Below are 15,652 nucleotides of genomic sequence, written 5' to 3' on the forward strand. Positions count from 1 at the left end.
CCTTGTAAGAGATCACATGACTCTCTTTCTCTCTGATGCTTTAGCTGCAACAGTGATAAACCAAAACTGGAGCCAATCAGGAATGCATTAGATCTGAATGCGCTACTTCTCTCTTGTATCCAGAGTAAGTTTAATCTTTAATTAGAGAATATACAGAATTCTCATCACAAGATGCTGTATCTGTAGAAAAAAAAGTGACAAATATGGAAGTAATTGGAAAACTGGTAGGTTAAACCTCTTTTGAGGTTAAAGGTCCCTAGAAAGTGCAAACAGATTCCAAAATGTGCCAAACATGACAAGTTTCCACTAAAAGACGACAAAACGTGCTGTACGCTCTACAAAATTAGTGTCAGAACATTTAAGTTCTGGTGTCTCATATAAGTAATTGTGCACTCTCTTAACCATAAATTACTATTACAAATGTATATTTAACGTCCTGCTCTTAATTTCTGGCCCTTTAAACTACACAGTCTGCTACTGTGAAATGGAAGCATTTGTTAAGAGGGGATAAGTATATTTGATAAATTACAGGCATTAGCATGTTCTTAAATTAGTAAAAGAATTTAGTCTTTTTAATATTTATTTTCTTGCTGCTGCTCAGTTTTTGACAGTGGAAGACATGACAGTTATATAAATATACTTCACACAGAGGATCGTCTCAGGGTGGGAAAGGCAACTTTTTGTTCTTACTGGTATTTAAGAACTACGTTTTCAGCAATTGTCAGGCCCATGTTACTAGGCTCAAATTCCATCTTGCTTCTGGGATAGCACCACCTAGTGACTGTTAACACATATTGGAGATTGATGCTTGGCAAAAACCTCCTACGCTGCAAATTCCACAGCTAGTTGCAAGCAGATGTGAGAATGTGCTGTCACTCATCTTCAAACAAAACACCAGAGATACTGGCAGAAGGCTCATTTCAAGTCAGGGTTACCTGGAGAGATGCAATATGGCTTCCATGTAAATTATTAACTTTCACATCAGTCAGTAATCTACAAAAAACTGGAGAAAATGGTATCAAGATTATGAATCTTAATCTGTATTTTTCTATTTTGTTTTAGGAATGAAGCACATGTTGGATGGAAGGAAGAGGACTAAGAGGCAAGGACAGAGTATGATGGGACATTTACATAGTCACTATTCTTTTGTTTACAAAAGCCTCTTTGTAGAAAGTTAAAGAGAACAGCATTATCTTTCTTCACAGAGCAGAGCCAGCAATACCTTCTGTTCTCAGCCAAACCTTTCATTTATCTCGCAAGCTGCCAAAACTAAACCTGGCAACAATGTGATTTTAGAATACAGAGGCCTCAACACAGGATGTGAGTGCCAATTATATTAGACAGCTGGAAAAAATAGAGCAAAATCACAAAGACTTTTAAAAAATAAAAATGACATAAGGGTTTTAAGCTATTCTCGTAATACCATGCAGAGGAGTGTATGCATAACAAATTTTTTAACAGGATGTCCTGTACTGGCTCAACAGAAATGTAGACAACACTCAACTTGCTGTGTGCTCCTCATGGAATGATGAATGTTCTATAATGGGAGGCGGAAAGCAGCAATTCACGTAAATAGGAAACAAGGAAGGAATGGAGGAGATGAAACAGAAAAGTGAAAATACAGCAACATGGTAACTATAAATTACTGCAATGAGATATATCTTCTCACTGAACCTTTTATGCACCTTGGGCAAAATACCCAAGTTCAGTGCTGCGGCCACTAAGTATATCTCTAAAAAGCCAGAGGACCATGAGTTCACATGATTACATCAGCATTCTGTTTTTAAAATAGCAATAAAATCCAAAGTATAATATTTACAATATTTGGGACTAATAACTGCGACAATGTTTCATTTTGACAATAGCTCCAAAGTATAAAATGGCCAGTAAGGAGGGGTGTGGAGGCACATTTGATCAGACAGGAGCTTTATTTTTGGTTCTGCTTGATCCATCCAGCATGAGTAAAAGAGTCATTCTTATAATTTTAACACAGACTCAAATGTCAGAAGTAAACACAAAGATTCTTTGTTCCCCACTTGGGCACAAACCAATCCCACTCCATCTTAAAGTATATCCCCCTCCATCTAGGCCTGTCACAGCTGAAAGGAGAAGCAGATTCCTGATTGGATCCTCACCTCTCAGGGACCTCTAAAATCATAGTTTGAAGAGGGGTAGTCCAGTAGTAGGTAGCTGAAGAGGTTGCAAAGTTAGCAGAGTTCTGCAGAAAATACCTGTTTTTGTTAATGGGCTAGAAAACAGCTGCTGAAGAAGTTTGTTCTCTGAAGTTCGCAACACCACCACTATGTCAGCAGGAAGAGTGTCTCTGTTCTTCTCAAGAAATGCGCAGGCATCATATAATACCTAGCATGGGAAACAGCACCAGAAAAGTTGCCAAAAAGGGTTACTCAAAAACTGCTGTGTTCTTTAAAATGTCAACCATCAAGATGACCAAGCAGGCCGTAAGTTTGGCTCTGACAAGCCAATGAATTATTTGCAAAGTACTTAGAAGTGTGCAGTTACAGCAGTGTCCTCAGAATGTGAACTGGCTATAAATAGCACTCATATTCACAGCATGTCACTGCACATCAAATTGGGTTAAATGGCTTAAATCATGCTGTATTATTCTTTGTCATGTCAAAATATGGTATGCATGATGCAATATAATAGAGATACCTCATTGAAGCTTAGGATGACAGTTTACATGTAAAATAAGAAATGGTTCTCAGGTGCTCATCATCTATTCGTTGTCTGCACTGAAATTATGATCTATAACTAGACTGCTGGAGGAGCAGGAGTAAGTTGCACATCTGGGTACATTAAATAGGCTTCTCACTGCTTTGAAAATGATAGTAGGAAAACAAAACATTCACCTATTTCTATTATTTGAATTGTCTTTATTACAAATTAATGCCTGGCTATTCGTATTCATACAAGAATCAGTAAATTTTGCTTAACTTTCAATTTATTTTTAAATTGCAGTGATTTTCTAGACCTGCAATATTCCTCTCTAGTCTAATTCCACTGGAGTCCATTAGTTTACACAGAAACTGATTGTTTGCCTGCAACAGAGAACTGGCCAGCAGTGTTTTTACGACTTGGCATTTGGTATAAAGAATTTACAAAACCTGTGTGAAATTTTAGAGTTATTCTTAACAAGCCAGAAAGCTGGACAAAGTTTACTAGAACATATAATAAAATTCTGGAGTCTAATGATGAGCCAGAGATGAGACTTCATTGATAACTATATAAAATATGGCTATCTCATCTTGATTTTCTTTATAAACAAGTATTTGGACTTGAAATCACAAGCAAAGCTCATGTTATGTGAAACAACTGGACTGTTATTCTCCATATAAAATAACACATGAACGGCTGAGAACAAAAGAACTTAGGTGCTGCAGAGCACAAGAAAACATCTGTGCTCGCTGGCTCCAGGCTTTCCAAGGCTCTCTATAGGATTTTAAGTTCTATTACAGATGCTAGTTTACATTGCATTTTATCTGTATACTTATATACAGTCACACACAGAACTACTGTGGCATTCACACGATGTTAACCGTTGTGTAGCCTGCTCTGGATCCAGAGAGTTGCTCCTTTGAAATGATTGTAGTAATGGTGTTTCTGGAGCCAGATTTCTCTCAGAATAAAATGTGGTTACTGTCTACACAATTTGTGAAAGAGCCCTAAGGATAGGTTCTAAAAATTGACTACTACACATGAAAATTTTATTGTGGATTCAAGTGTCCATAAACTTTATAGTTTTTTCTCTTAAAATGAAAAAAAAAAAAAAAAAAACACCCCACAAAAAAACACTATACAGCAGAAGCTTTGGATGAAACAAATAATGACCATATCACTGTTATTTGACCTAACTAAAAATCACATGACCTTACCTTTCCAGCATAGTGTTGAATACCAAATGACAGTTCTACTCCTTTCGGTCTCCAAAAGTATTTGCATCGTAAGTTATCTTCAAATTTATCTAGACATTGAGAAGAGACGTAGATATAAGTGACTTAAGAGTGACTAAGTAAAATCTTTATCCCAATTAGGGACAGTTTGCTGCTCAAGAAGGCAGAACTACTATAAACACATTTATTATCAGATTGCCCACAAAGAGCTGTGTGCCAGCATCTCTGTGCTTTCTTCCAAGCTGCAGCTTCTGAAGGGAACAGCTCATTCTAAACTAGCCCAGTGCAACTTTCCAATCCCACTGTTTGCAGATAGCTTTGTGCATGGAAAACTATAAAATAAGAGAGGCCAATGAGAAGGTATGACAAGTTCTCATATTTTGCTATAAACTTGCTTATATGTATATGTAGGGTTTGGCATGGGTTTATTTCAACTGCGTACGTTCAAAGCTGTGCATATATCTCACTTGCTTAAATGCCTATTATTTTTATTTTCCCTGTTTTTCTTTCCCCATTCATTTAGCTTTGTGCATACTTTAAGTATATGCTAATGAGTTCAGGCTGGGACTATCTCTCATTTAACTTTGGACTTCTACAGAAAACAAGGTTTCTATCTAAAACCTTTTCTAAAGAGGCTCTACCTCTAAAGAGCCAACAGAAAAAGAAACACCACTTTCTAAGAAAAATGTATTTTATCCCCTTTAGTATTTCACAATGAAATTAGTCCTGATACTGTAAAACTTACTATTATATTCCTTTATCTGAACAATCACCATAGACATAAGGCCAGAATCAATTGATAAAATTCTCTGCCATGTTTCTAGGTCAGAAAATATTATAAATTTTTGTTTTTCCAAAGTTAGAATCAATTAATATTTTTTATAAAGATTTTCTTTCTATTAACATTTAATCAAGCTTGTATTTAAAGCAAAAAGAACTAAGTCTGGAATTTTTTTTGGGGGGGGACAACAGGAGAGAAGGGCTGTGGAATTAATGATTGTCTGGCACATCTGTAGAGGACAAAATACCCCACTTTGCTGTCTCCTTGAGGGGTCCTGCTGTACTGTGTACAGATCAGTGGTAAGACTGATCAGCACTGGACCAAGGAAAGTGCCTCTGTGAAAGTGTAAGTTCAATATTCAGTAATAACAGATTTATAGGACCCACAGGGAGGCACACAGCTTTTGTACATAAATGAAGACTGGAATGAAACCACAGCATTCATTCTATCTGTGAACTAAATTCAAGTTTCAACTCAGCAGAAGTGAAAAATCTTGTACATATATCATACAATTTAACAGGCAGCTGTTATTTCTCTCTGACTGACAGTTTGGGTCTCTGCTACACATTCCACTGAAGGAACTGGAACTCTCTGTCTCTTATTACAGGGGAAAATGTAGTAACTAACAGCAAGACAACACTTTTAAACATGGTGTGCACTGCATGTTCTAAAGTTGGCATCAATATTTGTTAAAATATACATAAAATATGCATGAAGTAAAGGAAATATTCAGCCAGATGGCACACCAGAAATAACATGCACTTTCTATTTATGATTAGATAATCTGGAGTGAAGCACTATTTTCTAATTGGATAAACATGGGCCTAGAAGCCTGGGAGATCTAAATTTTACTTTCAACACTAATGCTGCTCACAAGGTGGTCCTAGACAGAAGATTCTACTATGTCTCAGTCTTTCCTTCAGTAAATGGGGATAAATGCTGCTTGATGTACCTCACATATAGGGACAAGCCACAGGTTATTTCCTTGTAACACTGGAAAGACAATAAGCCCTTGACACCTGATATCTAAGATAATTTTTGCAATGCAAAAAGAACAGGAAACACAAAGCAGAGAAAAATTATGAAGCACAATGAAAAACATACTTAAAATGTCAAATGAAATGGCACTGCTTCAGCAAAACAACTAGGCTAGTGAAGATGTCATTCTGCTCTCTCAAAATATATTTGTTATTTCCCAGAATTTTTGTTCACACATACCAACTAAAGTCAGGCTTGTTGCCTGAGGAAATCGACTTTCTTCATCTAGCAGAGACAGGAGACCCATGGGTTTCTGGAGGAACATATCTAGAAGTGGACGGTTGTCCTCGTACTCCACTGTAATAGCATCAATTCCCTCACTTTGATATTCCATCTACAAAGTCACCACAGCACAATGTTAATACTGAATCAGTAAAAGCAACATCACCATTAGGACTTTTACGATGCACAGCAATACTCTATAGGCCGCAAGAACATTATTCACAAAACTTCAACTGAAAGATGTCATTATCTTGCATTTAAATTACATATGCATTTTATAGCTTATAACATACTCCTGAATATGATCTATGGTTCAGGATGGCTGATTCAACTAGACCTCATCTGAGTTGAATTTACCTGCTCAAGCGCAAAGATATGTTGATTGAAATAAAACTGGATCTGTTCATTAGCAATATTTATGCACAGCTGTTCAAAGGAATTTCTTGCAAAGTTCTCAAATCCAAATATGTCTAGTATCCCAACATTCATCCCATTTTCAGCATTGCTGCATGTGAAAATACAAACAAAATTCATCATGGGCAACACCAAGTTAAAATAAAAACGGTAACTAAGATTGCATAATTTATTCAATCTGCTGCAAAAACAGAGGAGAAAAAGTGTGTTTGAATGTAAGGCAACTTGTGCATTTGTTCAGCACTATCAATGCTCTTGTTTTCAACTTGCTTCTTGCAAATTTCCATGAGGATGGCAGGAGAATCACAGGTACATAGTAACAGACACTTAGCAGCCACATTATAACAAGAAGTTTCAATAGGCAGATCCCAAATATTGTCTGCTCCTCCAGACAGACAAATGGTGTCAAGGTTTTACAGTATGTTTTTGCTACAGTTAGTCAGAGGGGCAATTACCAAGTCTGCTGCTGCTGCTACAGGCTGGCCTGTTAAGAGCCCATTTGCTGGCTACTCATCCCACAGTCGCAACTAAAATGGCACGTGTGGATGAGGACATACCTATATGATACAGTGAAAGGTCAAGTAGAGATCTCAGGTCAGAGGTGTTTTCATGTCGCCTAAGGCAGGGATGTCAAACTCCATTTCACCAGGGGGCCCCATCAGTCTCGTGGTTGCCTTCAAAGGGCCGAATGTAGTTTTAGGACTGAATAAATGTAACTACGCCTACATTTATACAGTTCTGAAATTACATTTGGCCCTTTGAAGGCAACTGCAAGGCTGATGGGCCCCCCCCGATGAAAACGTGTTTGACATCCCTGACCTAAGGGGTTATCCTTTTTCTAAAAATCTCTACAGCTGCTTGAAAAGAGCAAAGCAGCCAGATCAGTACCTGACAATGAAATAATAATAATGCACAATGTGAATGCTTCTGTAATTATGAAAAATTAAAAAATCATCACTTACATCTCAAGTAGAAGCACAATAATAATCCAAGATCTGTATTTATTACTAGCTTACAAAAGCAGAAGGACTGTAAAGACTGTGCATACATACCACAGTTTTTCAGTGTACTCCAATTATTTACCAGCTTTTGGTATTATTTTAATGTTCATTGCATAAGAGGCACCTTTTTTAAGAATTGTACAGCACTTTAACTACTCAATTTCCATTGACTTCAGTACCTAAATTCCACTCAGCTCTTTGAAAATGTTGGGGTTAATGTTCTGGAAACAGAATTCAGTATCACAGCATGAAAGCCATTTTGAAGCCTTAGCCAAAATAAACACAGCACCCTTTCTGCAAATTCAAAAATATACAAATGGATAAACCCATCAAAGACATATGTACAGTAAATACACATGATTCAGTGATGTGTAACTTGCCATATATTTTTATCTGGCTGAAGCAGCGTATTAATACGATTTACGATCCAGCTGAAGAGCCGGCCATAAAGTGCTTTAGACATGGCATCTCGCACGTCAGCTGCTTTGTCCACAGTGTTTGTTCGGATAATAGTCTCCCCTCGTGTTACAACACAGTGGGAGGTTAGGGCTTCTTGAAGTTCTTCTGACCCAATACTTAGTAGTGCCGCAGCTAAAAGACAGTGGAAAAAAGATACAGGACTGTGATTATGCAGTGGAAACCACCAGCATTGCCTGACTGTTACCACACATTAGAGATTCTCACAAATCCAGTCAAATTGCATTTGGAGAACTGACAATGTTAAAATGTATTTACCATTATCTAGGGCTTCAGGATTGGGAATCTCACTTTTATCTGTTTGGTGTTGTGAAGAAATGGCAGCAAACTCAATATTTCCAGTATTTAAGATTCCAGTCAGAATTATGTACACTGAGTACACTTCCTGCAAAAGATAACAAGAAGCAATTTTAAGTAATTCAATTAGATATATAAATAATATTTAGGCTATGAAACAAAAAGGTGGGCACTGGAGTGGCTATTAAAAATTGTAGCTTGCTCTGAGGCCAAGTTCTACAAATTGAAGTAAGCTCCCATTGACACAGAAAACAGTGTGATACAGAATTCTGAACAGACTTGCCTGAGCATCAACTGAAACCTCAGGTTGGTCTTGGCTTCTGAGTGTGTGGATTTGCTTTCACTGTTCCCTGCTGTCGTAAGAGAGATTCTGTGGCACAGGTGTGTGTCCACAAAACCAAATGGCAGCCTGTGCACAGGCAGCACTGGAGGTGATTTTTATAAAGAGGATCAATAATGGTTTCGCAGCTGGATCTCTTACCTCGTCAGTGAATCCTATAATTCTAAAGCAATGCTGAATAGCTTCAAATTGTCTTCCGTAGGAATCTTTAGTAACAATATCATGCATTACTCTTCCAGTTTCATTATCAATATATCTAAATAGAGTGGGAAAAAGAAAGCACCACACTATCAGATATGTCAGTACAACCTCCAGTGACTTCAATGCAAGTACCTCAGTAACTGGAAAGAACATTTATTTCAATATCTTCTAATTATATACTTTGGTGACAATTCATAAAAAGTTTTTGTTTCTGTTGCACTAACTTTTCCTTATTCTGTGCTAAAATCTATTATAACATTACCAACATTTCACACACAGCCCCTCACTCAATACAGATCAGATGCACCCAAAGTACAAACATCAACTAAAAAACAATTTCAAAGCATATTCCAGGTTCTTACTGATGTATTACAGTAGGAAATAATAAGTTGATTGTCTTGATTTGGAAGTAAACCAGAATATCTACGTAACCAGAAGGTTGATTCTTACTCTTTGTCTTTAAATAGTTCAAGTTTTCAAACAAATACAAATAAAGTAATGCCTTATTGTCCATCTCCTTCTTTCCTTGGGAGGATTAAAAAAGATCCTTAAGGGATGGAGAAGGATTAAGAGAGATTTGAAGGCATCATACTGAAAGCAAGAGCTGATCAATAGTTAATTACAACGAGCAGTTAAAACAAGTGAGTGATAGTTACCTAGGAGGCTTTTTATCAGGAAGTCTATATTCAGAAAGTTTCTTCTGATGATAAAGGCCAGCATAAATGTAATAAAATATGTGGAAATTTTTCTCTCCCCTGGAAAAAATAAAAAGTATCCTTTTAACACACACGTGTTTATTCATGTGGCATCTTGTACAATATAAAAGTAGAAATGCTTATCATGAGCTCAAGCAAGTAGGTAGCAAATCTCCCACTTGTTTTAATGGTGTAGGATCAGCAACAATGGAACACAGAAAACCATAATATTGATCCCAAGAATGAAGCAGCTCAGGCTTCTATTCCAAAATAACCTAACTGACTATTCTTGTTGTCATAGCACTGTACAAAGGATCACTGCTTTAGCAGAAGACACAAAACCACTTAAAATAAAGAATTTTGGAGAATTAAATAGACCACTAACATTATATAAATGTCAAAGGACAAACAATTAATATACCTACACAGCTTGTTTTATGACCCTTGATTTTTCAAGTAGATATTCGGAAATCTTTGCCCCCATTACAGCTCCTGTGGGTGTAAACATCATTTCCAGATATTTTCCAAAGCGACTTGAGTTGTCATTGATGGCAGTGCAGGCATTTCCAAATGCTTCAACCAGAGGATTTACCTGAAGAATTTTCTCACGCAAAGCCCGGTTATTGGCCTTGACAGAACAGATACAGATCAGAAGGATCATTAAAAAATTTATTGCTTACCCACAATCCAATTCTTGCTTTAGAAGCATAGCATCCCTTTCTCATGCTTGTATAGACTTAGATGCTGCATTAACTTTTTTACTTATACAACAACAGAGCCAACAAACTGATGACGAAGTCTCCCACAGGCAGGACAAATTACATTCTTCTTTCTCTGCAATTGTTCTGCCTCTGAGGTGTCATACAATTAGTTAGAGTATCAAAACAATTAAAAACTAAATGTGTCTACTTAAGGTTAACCTTACATCTGATTTTCCCATCATTTTGTATAATAACATTACTCATAACATGTAAATGTGTAAGACCTTCTAGGATTAGAGCCACAGAAGGATCTGTCATTCCTCATTGTATAAATGAACAACAGTATATGTGATAAACACTGTAAATAAACTACAAGGAGTGGGATCTAGCACCTTCTCTTTAAAAAAATATTTAATTGTTTGGTGTGGTCATACTCTAGTATCTTACTTCAATACACTCACATGCATGATTACTCCATCCCTAACTCAACTGGGACAATTCACACGAACAGCATTAAGTATTAAAGATTAAATAAAGTGGAAACTGGGAGCAGGGTCAGGAGGATTTGTTCATAGTTTTACATGATTGGCTGAGAAATACCTTTCCTAAGAAGGTCAAGTGTTGGACAATCAGATGGGCACTTTCTGTCTTTCCAGCACCACTTTCTCCACTGATGATAATGCACTGAACAAACAAAACAAAACAGTTAAGGGCACAGCTCTCCACATAGCCAATTGCAGCTATTACTGCTCCTATCTGTTATTTAATGTTTAGCACCAAGATGACAAAATACTTTAAGATGCAACTCCTGCAACTTACTTCTGAAAGTAAAGATCAGCAAAGGCTCTGTGTAATAATTTTTCCCTAGATTACTAAAATGCATTTCACAATGCCTGACAGCAATGTGCATATGTGTGAAGCAGTGACTAAGGGAGATATTAACAAGTGACCACGTCTAAAGGTGAACACATGCTATGCACATATGTGGCTTGTTTCAAATGCTTAAAACTCAGAAAATTGCCACAGCTCAGCTGAAGTGACATAACAGTGCATTTGAGAGCTCACTGCACTGACTTCATATGAATTAACATGAAACACAAGGTACAGCTGACCAAAAGTCTGCTCCTGGCTTTAAAAATAATCTTTCATAGCTGCTGCTGTGTAGAGAGGCTATTCTGTAGGTGATATGCTGATATTCAAGCTAGAACAGCAAACTGGTATCTAAACATTCGAGAATAATATGCATCTGTTCATTGGATGATTCCGGGAGAACATATCCATCTTCTTTCTAAGTCAGCAGTACTTAACACATGGTATTTTATAGGCTGTCCAAACGGCTTCAGACTCCAGGGTTAGCTAGAAAGGTCTAAATCACTTGGTGTCCTCATCTGTGCTCCTATGTTTCGTGGACGAGATGGAAGCAGAAGACCAGTACACCTTGACAGCCAGTTCACAGCTGAACATGGAAGTATGAATGCTTCGGGTCACAGCAAGTAAAAATTCTAACAGCATTTATTGTTTTCCTATTTTTTCATTTGTTCTGTGGATCACCAGTACAAATGTTAGTCTACTGAAGGTACAGTGTCAAATGACATATAATTAAACCATAGAGTCACGTGTTTTTACACAAACACTTGAATATTATTTGCATCATATTGTGAACATACTACATTTTTGGCTTGGAGAAGATACAAGGTCCTAAAATATTATACAAGGGAAGGCTCAATGGATAAAGCAAACAGAATCAATACATTTTTGATCTGGCTGCAGTGTTTAGCTAATGCACCTTTACCTGAAGAACCAATATAACATTAGCCAGGTAATGGAGAGAAACATGCTCCTGTAACCCTTTGCAAACAGAAATCAAGAAACCAATTTAGATCTAAATGCAAATTACTTCTTTAAAAGGCTATGAAACACATAATACTAAAGATGTACAAAGGTAGCCTGACAGGCTGATGTCAAAACCAATTTTCTTCCCCATATAACAAGTTCTCACATAACTTATTCTACGTGAGTACCATCAAAGAGCGTATAAGCCATTACAGAAGTACTCCCCATCTCTCAGGCCAGTGTACTTCCACGTACTCAACAGAACTCCCTTTTTTATCTTCAATGGCCCTTTTATTTGTCATCTTTGCTTGGTATTTTCTGATTGCAGGTTTTTATTATTTTATTCTGTTTTTCTGATTTTAAAAAAGCATTTTATATGAATTATTGTGTGATGTGCAGGGTAAAATCAGGAGGATTTTAAAAATAAAAATAATTATTAGCCCTCAATATTCATGTACCTACAGCACATCAAATTAGAAAGAGTACAAAGTTACCATTTTAAGAATGTAATAAAAAGAAATGTAGCTTCTACAATATGGCATTTCTTTCTCATTAAAATGATTGCTACATAATTTGATTTGTGTCCTTATTACATTTATATTAGAGCTATCCTTAATATATTTTACTAAATTAGTTAATAGTTCCTATGTTTTGTGATTTGTGTTTAAAGGAATTGATTATTCATTGCCTGACAGTGTCTTTATGTAATGGAAAAGTGGTTCAAACTCTGTTAATCTACTATGGGATTAAGACCATCCTATTTTACACAGGTGTAAATTATTACAATAGCTAGTGCAAGACAGGCTGGAATCAGAACATGCAGCAACACTATACAGCTGGTGTGAACTACCAGGACCTCATGGGTGTCTAGGAAACTATATTGGCTGGGTAACCCTACTATCTTATTTGACCACTTTATGCCACTGTGTCCTCTTCAGAATTCAGAAAACCATTATAGATTTCTGCTCCGCTTTTCCCAATGTAGGAATAAAAGGCTTAAAGAAAAAAATTCCCAAAATACAAAATAAGAGAATATTAGCCATAGCCACATAGAATAGTGACAGTACAATTAATATGAAATCTAAACCAAAATGAACAGATTCTTACCTGATCTTTGCTGAACGTAACCATACTTTGGTAGGCAGCATCCGCAGAGGCAAATATGTGGGGGGGATTTGAGGAACGCTTCACACCATGGTAAAGCTTGGAAAACTAGATTTTAAAAAAGAATGCACAATAGTCAAAATATGCAACTTAGCTACATAATTAAGAACCAAGAAGAGGGTAGTGACTCTCTTCTGCTTGTTCAAGAGAAGATAGTTGCCTGATTTACCACCAAATTTCCTCTGAATCACCTGGAAGAAGAGTGGTAATTCTTTGCACTGCCCAACTTCCAGAATACAAATTACAACACCTAAAATGCCGTCTGATGTTTCCCATACAAGACAGTGAAGAAAACTGTACCAAAAGGAACAGAATTTTAAACACAAGTATTCAACCAAGGAAATACCCGACTCATACAAAAGAAACTTCAAAGATAACAGTTAATCTGAAATCTGGCCCCTCTACCTGTAACCCTGATTTAGGCACCTACGGAGACTAAGATTTATGGCTTTCCCTCCCTTCATATTTGTAAGGAATTAAGCTGCCTCTATCTTTACAGCATTTGAATCAGTTGTTTCTTTTAAGCAGCAACTGATGGCACAGGGTGTGTAATAACCCAATAGTCAGGGCAATTCGTCAGGAAGCAACAGCCTCAGCATAAGGAGGTTCATATGACCATCTTCTGTTTCTCAGAAAAAAAGCCCTGAATGCCAGACGAGGCACAGCTGTGGCTGGGGCAAACTTCATTCCACCTGTGGACTTTGTGCTATCAAGCAGAAAGGAATGAAGTCAAATGAGACCGTATTTGTAGCTACACTTTTCTGGAAGAAGAAATGGCTGGGGTTTATTTAGCCTGTGCTTCTAGCTTCCAACATCACTTAGGTATTTTAGCCAGTGGTGTTAATATAAAATGTAAAGTGAGAAGTGTCCACAGCTTGGAATCTCTCTTACCTGGGGAGAATAAATGCTGAGATTCTGGAAGGGGTTTAAGGCTATTAAAATGTCTCCAACATAAGTATAAATTTGTAAGTCAGCATAGCGTTTCTGAAGCTGATGAATAATTGTATCCTGAGAAGATTACAAAAAGTTTGATAGTTAAACAGTATTTTACCAGTTAGGAAGATTTTTTTAAATATACTGAGAACACTAAGAAATACTTATTGTAAGGGTTAGTAATTATTTTTCAAATGCCAATACCATGAAACCAAACAAATATTTTCAGAATTCTTGCTAATGCCATAAAAGTAAGTTAAATTGCAACTCTTATTCCCAGATCAGTACATATTTTGTTATACCAGCCTGAGAAGCAAACCTTCTGAAGAGAAAATGGCTGTGCACACTATTGCTGCACTTCATACTACATTTACATTTAACTTCTTATTTGACCATGAAACAAAGATAATAATTTTTCAAGAACTAAATCTGAAGTAGTAATAAGAGACTGTTTTAAACAGGACACTAGCACAATTTAGTGTTTTTTTTTCACTGACAAGTAATTTAAGGATCATCTAACCAAAATTTTACAGATACTCTGCAAATAGGTGATATAGTGAAATATGCAACTCATATTATTGTATGACTTTTTATACAGGAGTTGGAGATACTGTATTACTCTATATAAATTCATCAATTTCAGGAAAAATCACTTGAATCCAGATCTTCATGACTAAATTTCACATTTTTGGAAATTCACAGAATAATTTGAACTAGCATCACTCATAATTAAATTCTTCCATGTAACAGGATTCACTGCTACTGCTTTTATGTCACTATATAGGATATTAACAAGGTGATGACAGCAGATCAGTCATGTGACAATTCCTTTGCAAGAAGGAACTCCTCTCATTCTGTTAAAAGACGCCTAAAAAGCAGAAACAGGCAAAATGTGAGGCACAACTTAGCAGAAACTGCTACTCAGACAGTACAGTACCTCATCTAGAACTTCTAGGTTTACCAGATCGTCATCTAGAGAGTACTTGTCAGCTGCATCCACACGGTAAGGTCTTCTAGTATGTATTCGTTCATGCCTAGAAGTTTGTTAGTAGAGCACCGGTATTATAAACTGTATTGAAGACAGCAAACATTACAAGTCAATGAGAAGTCACAGGTGAGTGTTTTTGTCATGTGGAAAACACAGACATGCTCTCTGATATACATATTTTTACTTGAAATATCATTTTATAAAAGCAATAGGTCAGCTCACTGTTCTGTAAGCACTTCCCTTTCACAATATACAACCCTATCTTTCTATCAGCGCTCAGAAATGAAGGCTGATTTGAAGGTTTACTACTCCCTACTCACACAGTAAAGTGTTCAAAAATTCCCCCTCTTTTCTTTTCATTTCTTGATCTAAGTTAATAAACTACCACTCTGTTTAATTAAATCTTCCCCCACATGTACCCAACCTATAGTATTGTCATCTAATGTAATTACAAGGAGCAATAAACAGTATAAAATCCTTCTGTTACCTTGGTGTATGCCAAAGCGCCTCCTCAGATGACCCTAGATCTGCCCCAAAACAGCATTTTTGAAGCACAGCTGCCATTGGACTCTAACTTGTATAGATATTCAGTTAGATTGTCCTCAGAGATTTAAGCCTCACAGTAAGCAGCAGAGACAAACTGTCACATAACCCCT

General features: G+C 36.7%; 1 protein-coding gene across 1 annotated transcript in view; it reads right to left on the reverse strand.

The window, feature by feature from the left end:
- Positions 1 to 15,652, reverse strand: part of MYO3B (myosin IIIB) — a 196,640-nt gene that overhangs the window by 91,037 nt on the left and 89,951 nt on the right. Inside the window, exons 11-23 of the mRNA XM_082055656.1 lie at positions 14,946 to 15,042; positions 13,967 to 14,083; positions 13,019 to 13,123; positions 10,679 to 10,762; positions 9,803 to 10,005; positions 9,339 to 9,437; positions 8,623 to 8,737; positions 8,103 to 8,229; positions 7,748 to 7,958; positions 6,310 to 6,457; positions 5,911 to 6,064; positions 3,894 to 3,982; positions 2,232 to 2,361 (exon numbers count right to left, since the gene is read on the reverse strand). Coding sequence (XP_081911782.1) covers positions 2,232 to 2,361; positions 3,894 to 3,982; positions 5,911 to 6,064; positions 6,310 to 6,457; positions 7,748 to 7,958; positions 8,103 to 8,229; positions 8,623 to 8,737; positions 9,339 to 9,437; positions 9,803 to 10,005; positions 10,679 to 10,762; positions 13,019 to 13,123; positions 13,967 to 14,083; positions 14,946 to 15,042 — 1,679 coding nt within the window. The remainder of the gene's footprint in view (positions 1 to 2,231; positions 2,362 to 3,893; positions 3,983 to 5,910; positions 6,065 to 6,309; positions 6,458 to 7,747; positions 7,959 to 8,102; positions 8,230 to 8,622; positions 8,738 to 9,338; positions 9,438 to 9,802; positions 10,006 to 10,678; positions 10,763 to 13,018; positions 13,124 to 13,966; positions 14,084 to 14,945; positions 15,043 to 15,652) is intronic.

This window comes from Streptopelia decaocto (assembly GCF_964273445.1).
Source record: "Streptopelia decaocto genome assembly, chromosome: 6".
In the NCBI taxonomy this organism is placed as follows: domain Eukaryota; kingdom Metazoa; phylum Chordata; class Aves; order Columbiformes; family Columbidae; genus Streptopelia; species Streptopelia decaocto.